At 35.9% G+C, this 8,418-nt stretch overlaps 1 protein-coding gene across 1 annotated transcript; it reads left to right on the forward strand.

Annotated features, from left to right (window-relative positions):
- Nucleotides 1–4,268: 4,268 nt before the first annotated feature.
- LOC135121315 (uncharacterized) lies at nucleotides 4,269–5,273 on the forward strand (the record flags this gene model as incomplete). Its single annotated transcript, XM_064045633.1, has 2 exons — nucleotides 4,269–4,629; nucleotides 4,690–5,273. Coding segments are annotated over 2 exons (884 nt in total), but the record flags the coding sequence as incomplete, so codon positions are not given.
- Between the last annotated feature and the right edge of the window lie 3,145 nt (nucleotides 5,274–8,418).

An 8,418-nucleotide genomic window follows, 5' to 3' on the forward strand; every position in this document is an offset into this window, starting at 1 on the left:
TTTCAACGTTTTTTGATGGTTCTGAGCCACCAAACACACTTAAAGCATGCAGAATCGACTCAGAATAGGAAAAGGAGACGTTTAGGTCAATTTTATGCATTCTGGCGTTCGTAGATACAAGAAAACTGTTAAAATTCTTCAGAAACGTCACTTTTGAAGTGTTTTCTTGTACTTTTAAGCCACTCAGATACCCTACGGGCTCGGAAAGTGCAACGAAACCATCAAATTTTAGCTAGAAACTGTATTTTTGTCGATTTTTATTGAATTTGAACTATATTTCAACGTTTTTTGATGGTTCTGAGCCACCAAACACACTTAAAGCATGCAGAATCGACTCAGAATAGGAAAAGGAGACGTTTAGGTCAATGTTATGCATTCTGGGGTTCGTAGATACAAGAAAACTGTTAAAATTCTTCAGAAACGTCACTTTTGAAGTGTTTTCTTGTACTTTTAAGCCACTCAGATACCCTACGGGCTCGGAAAGTGCAACGAAACCATCAAATTTTAGCTAGAAACTGTATTTTTGTCGATTTTTATTGAATTTGAACTATATTTCAACGTTTTTTGATGGTTCTGAGCCACCAAACACACTTAAAGCATGCAGAATCGACTCAGAATAGGAAAAGGAGACGTTTAGGTCAATTTTATGCATTCTGGCGTTCGTAGATACAAGAAAACTGTTAAAATTCTTCAGAAACGTCACTTTTGAAGTGTTTTCTTGTACTTTTAAGCCACTCAGATACCCTACGGGCTCGGAAAGTGCAACGAAACCATCAAATTTTAGCTAGAAACTGTATTTTTGTCGATTTTTATTGAATTTGAACTATATTTCAACGTTTTTTGATGGTTCTGAGCCACCAAACACACTTAAAGCATGCAGAATCGACTCAGAATAGGAGAAGGAGACGTTTAGGTCAATTTTATGCATTCTGGCGTTCGTAGATACAAGAAAACTGTTAAAATTCTTCAGAAACGTCACTTTTGAAGTGTTTTCTTGTACTTTTAAGCCACTCAGATACCCTACGGGCTCGGAAAGTGCAACAAAACCATCAAATTTTAGCTAGAAACTGTATTTTTGTCGATTTTTATTGAATTTGAACTATATTTCAACGTTTTTTGATGGTTCTGAGCCACCAAACACACTTAAAGCATGCAGAATCGACTCAGAATAGGAAAAGGAGACGTTTAGGTCAATTTTATGCATTCTGGCGTTCGTAGATACAAGAAAACTGTTAAAATTCTTCAGAAACGTCACTTTTGAAGTGTTTTCTTGTACTTTTAAGCCACTCAGATACCCTACGGGCTCGGAAAGTGCAACGAAACCATCAAATTTTAGCTAGAAACTGTATTTTTGTCGATTTTTATTGAATTTGAACTATATTTCAACGTTTTTTGATGGTTCTGAGCCACCAAACACACCTAAAGCATGCAGAATCGACTCAGAATAGGAAAAGGAGACGTTTAGGTCAATTTTATGCATTCTGGCGTTCGTAGATACAAGAAAACTGTTAAAATTCTTCAGAAACGTCACTTTTGAAGTGTTTTCTTGTACTTTTAAGCCACTCAGATACCCTACGGGCTCGGAAAGTGCAACGAAACCATCAAATTTTAGCTAGAAACTGTATTTTTGTCGATTTTTATTGAATTTGAACTATATTTCAACGTTTTTTGATGGTTCTGAGCCACCAAACACACTTAAAGCATGCAGAATCGACTCAGAATAGGAAAAGGAGACGTTTAGGTCAATTTTATGCATTCTGGCGTTCGTAGATACAAGAAAACTGTTAAGATTCTTCAGAAACGTCACTTTTGAAGTGTTTTCTTGTACTTTTAAGCCACTCAGATACCCTACGGGCTCGGAAAGTGCAACGAAACCATCAAATTTTAGCTAGAAACTGTATTTTTGTCGATTTTTATTGAATTTGAACTATATTTCAACGTTTTTTGATGGTTCTGAGCCACCAAACACACTTAAAGCATGCAGAATCGACTCAGAATAGGAAAAGGAGACGTTTAGGTCAATTTTATGCATTCTGGCGTTCGTAGATACAAGAAAACTGTTAAGATTCTTCAGAAACGTCACTTTTGAAGTGTTTTCTTGTACTTTTAAGCCACTCAGATACCCTACGGGCTCGGAAAGTGCAACGAAACCATCCAATTTTAGCTAGAAACTGTATTTTTGTCGATTTTTATTGAATTTGAACTATATTTCAACGTTTTTTGATGGTTCTGAGCCACCAAACACACTTAAAGCATGCAGAATCGACTCAGAATAGGAAAAGGAGACGTTTAGGTCAATTTTATGCATTCTGGCGTTCGTAGATACAAGAACTCTGTTAAAATTCTTCAGAAACGTCACTTTTGAAGTGTTTTCTTGTACTTTTAAGCCACTCAGATACCCTACGGGCTCGGAAAGTGCAACGAAACCATCAAATTTTAGCTAGAAACTGTATTTTTGTCGATTTTTATTGAATTTGAACTATATTTCAACGTTTTTTGATGGTTCTGAGCCACCAAACACACTTAAAGCATGCAGAATCGACTCAGAATAGGAAAAGGAGACGTTTAGGTCAATTTTATGCATTCTGGCGTTCGTAGATACAAGAAAACTGTTAAGATTCTTCAGAAACGTCACTTTTGAAGTGTTTTCTTGTACTTTTAAGCCACTCAGATACCCTACGGGCTCGGAAAGTGCAACGAAACCATCAAATTTTAGCTAGAAACTGTATTTTTGTCGATTTTTATTGAATTTGAACTATATTTCAACGTTTTTTGATGGTTCTGAGCCACCAAACACATTTAAAGCATGCAGAATCGACTCTGAATAGGAAAAGGAGACGTTTAGGTCAATTTTATGCATTCTGGCGTTCGTAGATACAAGAAAACTGTTAAGATTCTTCAGAAACGTCACTTTTGAAGTGTTTTCTTGTACTTTTAAGCCACTCAGATACCCTACGGGCTCGGAAAGTGCAACGAAACCATCAAATTTTAGCTAGAAACTGTATTTTTGTCGATTTTTATTGAATTTGAACTATATTTCAACGTTTTTTGATGGTTCTGAGCCACCAAACACACTTAAAGCATGCAGAATCGACTCAGAATAGGAAAAGGAGACGTTTAGGTCAATTTTATGCATTCTGGCGTTCGTAGATACAAGAAAACTGTTAAAATTCTTCAGAAACGTCACTTTTGAAGTGTTTTCTTGTACTTTTAAGCCACTCAGATACCCTACGGGCTCGGAAAGTGCAACGAAACCATCAAATTTTAGCTAGAAACTGTATTTTTGTCGATTTTTATTGAATTTGAACTATATTTCAACGTTTTTTGATGGTTCTGAGCCACCAAACACACTTAAAGCATGCAGAATCGACTCAGAATAGGAAAAGGAGACGTTTAGGTCAATTTTATGCATTCTGGCGTTCGTAGATACAAGAAAACTGTTAAAATTCTTCAGAAACGTCACTTTTGAAGTGTTTTCTTGTACTTTTAAGCCACTCAGATACCCTACGGGCTCGGAAAGTGCAACGAAACCATCAAATTTTAGCTAGAAACTGTATTTTTGTTGATTTTTATTGAATTTGAACTATATTTCAACGTTTTTTGATGGTTCTGAGCCACCAAACACACTTAAAGCATGCAGAATCGACTCAGAATAGGAAAAGGAGACGTTTTGGTCAATTTTATGCATTCTGGCGTTCGTAGATACAAGAAAACTGTTAAGATTCTTCAGAAACGTCACTTTTGAAGTGTTTTCTTGTACTTTTAAGCCACTCAGATACCCTACGGGCTCGGAAAGTGCAACGAAACCATCAAATTTTAGCTAGAAACTGTATTTTTGTCGATTTTTATTGAATTTGAACTATATTTCAACGTTTTTTGATGGTTCTGAGCCACCAAACACACTTAACCCTCATAATACCGTGGGGTCATTGGAGACCCCAAGCGCAGTTTGAACGTGTTTTTCTATTGAAATTTTTTTATTTTAAATTCTGAAAAAAATTGACTTTTCTTAACTTCTTGTTTTCTTAGTTTGGCTAAAGCAGAATTTTTGTAGCTAGCATAATTTTATCAAAAAATGATAAGATCACACGTAGTACCATTGGGGTCATCAGCGACCCCAGTTACAAAATAAGTGATTTTAAAATTTTCATCGATTTCTTTCCTTATTTTGATATTTTCCTGGTCTATATATGTTTCTTAGCTTCACTGGCGTATCATTTGCTCGTTCAGTGCTTCCCTGGTTTCTACACGGGTAATATAATTTTAAGATTTTTTACTGGTAATCCCGTTTTCTCACTCTTTTCCTGTTGCCCGGTGCTCCCCCGAATTTTGTGTTAGTGCTGTATACACTGCGTTTATGCAAGTTGCATTGTTCTTGTTCATTCGATCGAAAGTCATGGCTGGAAGAAGTTCGGTTCGTTTAGGCGACAAAGGTGCGGAAGATGTTTTACTAGAGTGGTTTCGAGAATGTGATAATGATGTTGAAGTTGACGAGAATGTTACTGCTAATTCAGATGATAGCGAAGAAGAGGATTTGACTGAAGTGCAGTCAGAATACGACTCCGAAAATACGTCCGCCGCAGAACCTGTATCTGCTAATAGTGAAAAGCAACAACTAAATTTTCTTATGTAAGTTTTTCATTATTTTCAAAATTATGACAGAAAATGTTTAGATGGTACTTACTTCAGGTCGAAAAATAAACTCGAAAAATGGTACTTAGACCCACTAACACACAGAACAGGACGACAACCAGTGCGCAACATTATGCATCAAGAAGAAGGACCTACAAGATATACTAGGCGGAACGTGGACACAATTTGCAGTAGTTTTCAACTATTTTTCAGAGATAATATTGTAAATCACATTGTTCAGTGGACTAATGCAGAAGGTCAACTGAAGTACGGAGACGTATGGAAAACCATGGACGCGAATGAGTTTCTACGTTTTGTTGGTTTGCTAATCCTGGCAGGAGATTACAAATCTCATAATGAAGGACTTACGAATTTGTGGAATGTAGAAGATGGCCGTCCTATATTCAACAAAACTATGAGCAGAAACAGGTTTACCATAATTTCTCAATGTCTGCGTTTTGATAATGCTGAAGCCAGAAGAAAAAATCGAGATTCGGACAAGTTATCACCGATCAGAACACTTCTTGAATTATGGATACCCACATTGCAAGATTCATACAGCAACAAACGCAAAAGCTAAAACGAGGTAGATGTTGGAAATGTGCCAGCAACTTGGATAGAAAGTACTCCAGAAGATGCCAATATTGTAGTCGTTTGGTTTGCAACGAACATCAGCAAATAATTTGTGTAGAATGTTCAACAGAATTATATATATATTTTTTTAATGTTATGAAGAATATTATATTATGATTTTAAATTTTATAATAGTTTTTAAATGTTTAATAAATAAAAATATCAATTCTAACAAACTTTAAAACAATTTTAAGTACAAAGTAATATTAGAAAGTATGGGGTCACTACAGACCCCACCGGTATTACGTGCCACAAAAAAAGTTTGGTATTATGAGGGTTAAAGCATGCAGAATCGACTCAGAATAGGAAAAGGAGACGTTTAGGTCAATTTTATGCATTCTGGCGTTCGTAGATACAAGAACTCTGTTAAAATTCTTCAGAAACGTCACTTTTGAAGTGTTTTCTTGTACTTTTAAGCCACTCAGATACCCTACGGGCTCGGAAAGTGCAACGAAACCATCAAATTTTAGCTAGAAACTGTATTTTTGTCGATTTTTATTGAATTTGAACTATATTTCAACGTTTTTTGATGGTTCTGAGCCACCAAACACACTTAAAGCATGCAGAATCGACTCTGAATAGGAAAAGGAGACGTTTAGGTCAATTTTATGCATTCTGGCGTTCGTAGATACAAGAAAACTGTTAAGATTCTTCAGAAACGTCACTTTTGAAGTGTTTTCTTGTACTTTTAAGCCACTCAGATACCCTACGGGCTCGGAAAGTGCAACGAAACCATCAAATTTTAGCTAGAAACTGTATTTTTGTCGATTTTTATTGAATTTGAACTATATTTCACGTTTTTTGATGGTTCTGAGCCACCAAACACACTTAAAGCATGCAGAATCGACTCAGAATAGGAAAAGGAGACGTTTAGGTCAATTTTATGCATTCTGGCGTTCGTAGATACAAGAAAACTGTTAAAATTCTTCAGAAACGTCACTTTTGAAGTGTTTTCTTGTACTTTTAAGCCACTCAGATACCCTACGGGCTCGGAAAGTGCAACGAAACCATCAAATTTTAGCTAGAAACTGTATTTTTGTCGATTTTTATTGAATTTGAACTATATTTCAACGTTTTTTGATGGTTCTGAGCCACCAAACACACTTAAAGCATGCAGAATCGACTCAGAATAGGAAAAGGAGACGTTTAGGTCAATTTTATGCATTCTGGCGTTCGTAGATACAAGAAAACTGTTAAAATTCTTCAGAAACGTCACTTTTGAAGTGTTTTCTTGTACTTTTAAGCCACTCAGATACCCTACGGGCTCGGAAAGTGCAACGAAACCATCAAATTTTAGCTAGAAACTGTATTTTTGTTGATTTTTATTGAATTTGAACTATATTTCAACGTTTTTTGATGGTTCTGAGCCACCAAACACACTTAAAGCATGCAGAATCGACTCAGAATAGGAAAAGGAGACGTTTAGGTCAATTTTATGCATTCTGGCGTTCGTAGATACAAGAAAACTGTTAAAATTCTTCAGAAACGTCACTTTTGAAGTGTTTTCTTGTACTTTTAAGCCACTCAGATACCCTACGGGCTCGGAAAGTGCAACGAAACCATCAAATTTTAGCTAGAAACTGTATTTTTGTCGATTTTTATTGAATTTGAACTATATTTCAACGTTTTTTGATGGTTCTGAGCCACCAAACACACTTAAAGCATGCAGAATCGACTCAGAATAGGAAAAGGAGACGTTTAGGTCAATTTTATGCATTCTGGCGTTCGTAGATACAAGAAAACTGTTAAAATTCTTCAGAAACGTCACTTTTGAAGTGTTTTCTTGTACTTTTAAGCCACTCAGATACCCTACGGGCTCGGAAAGTGCAACGAAACCATCAAATTTTAGCTAGAAACTGTATTTTTGTCGATTTTTATTGAATTTGAACTATATTTCAACGTTTTTTGATGGTTCTGAGCCACCAAACACACTTAAAGCATGCAGAATCGACTCAGAATAGGAAAAGGAGACGTTTAGGTCAATTTTATGCATTCTGGCGTTCGTAGATACAAGAAAACTGTTAAAATTCTTCAGAAACGTCACTTTTGAAGTGTTTTCTTGTACTTTTAAGCCACTCAGATACCCTACGGGCTCGGAAAGTGCAACGAAACCATCAAATTTTAGCTAGAAACTGTATTTTTGTCGATTTTTATTGAATTTGAACTATATTTCAACGTTTTTTGATGGTTCTGAGCCACCAAACACACTTAAAGCATGCAGAATCGACTCAGAATAGGAAAAGGAGACGTTTAGGTCAATTTTATGCATTCTGGCGTTCGTAGATACAAGAAAACTGTTAAAATTCTTCAGAAACGTCACTTTTGAAGTGTTTTCTTGTACTTTTAAGCCACTCAGATACCCTACGGGCTCGGAAAGTGCAACGAAACCATCAAATTTTAGCTAGAAACTGTATTTTTGTCGATTTTTATTGAATTTGAACTATATTTCAACGTTTTTTGATGGTTCTGAGCCACCAAACACACTTAAAGCATGCAGAATCGACTCAGAATAGGAAAAGGAGACGTTTAGGTCAATTTTATGCATTCTGGCGTTCGTAGATACAAGAAAACTGTTAAAATTCTTCAGAAACGTCACTTTTGAAGTGTTTTCTTGTACTTTTAAGCCACTCAGATACCCTACGGGCTCGGAAAGTGCAACGAAACCATCAAATTTTAGCTAGAAACTGTATTTTTGTCGATTTTTATTGAATTTGAACTATATTTCAACGTTTTTTGATGGTTCTGAGCCACCAAACACACTTAAAGCATGCAGAATCGACTCAGAATAGGAAAAGGAGACGTTTGGGTCAATTTTATGCATTCTGGCGTTCGTAGATACAAGAAAACTGTTAAAATTCTTCAGAAACGTCACTTTTGAAGTGTTTTCTTGTACTTTTAAGCCACTCAGATACCCTACGGGCTCGGAAAGTGCAACGAAACCATCAAATTTTAGCTAGAAACTGTATTTTTGTCGATTTTTATTGAATTTGAACTATATTTCAACGTTTTTTGATGGTTCTGAGCCACCAAACACACTTAAAGCATGCAGAATCGACTCAGAATAGGAAAAGGAGACGTTTAGGTCAATTTTATGCATTCTGGCGTTCGTAGATACAAGAAAACTGTTAAAATTCTTCAGAAACGTCACTTTTG

The sequence above is a fragment of the Zophobas morio genome, unplaced genomic scaffold (genome assembly GCF_036711695.1).
Source record: "Zophobas morio isolate AGI-343-1 ecotype UQ-CSIRO unplaced genomic scaffold, CSIRO_AGI_Zmor_V1 ptg000550l, whole genome shotgun sequence".
In the NCBI taxonomy this organism is placed as follows: domain Eukaryota; kingdom Metazoa; phylum Arthropoda; class Insecta; order Coleoptera; family Tenebrionidae; genus Zophobas; species Zophobas morio.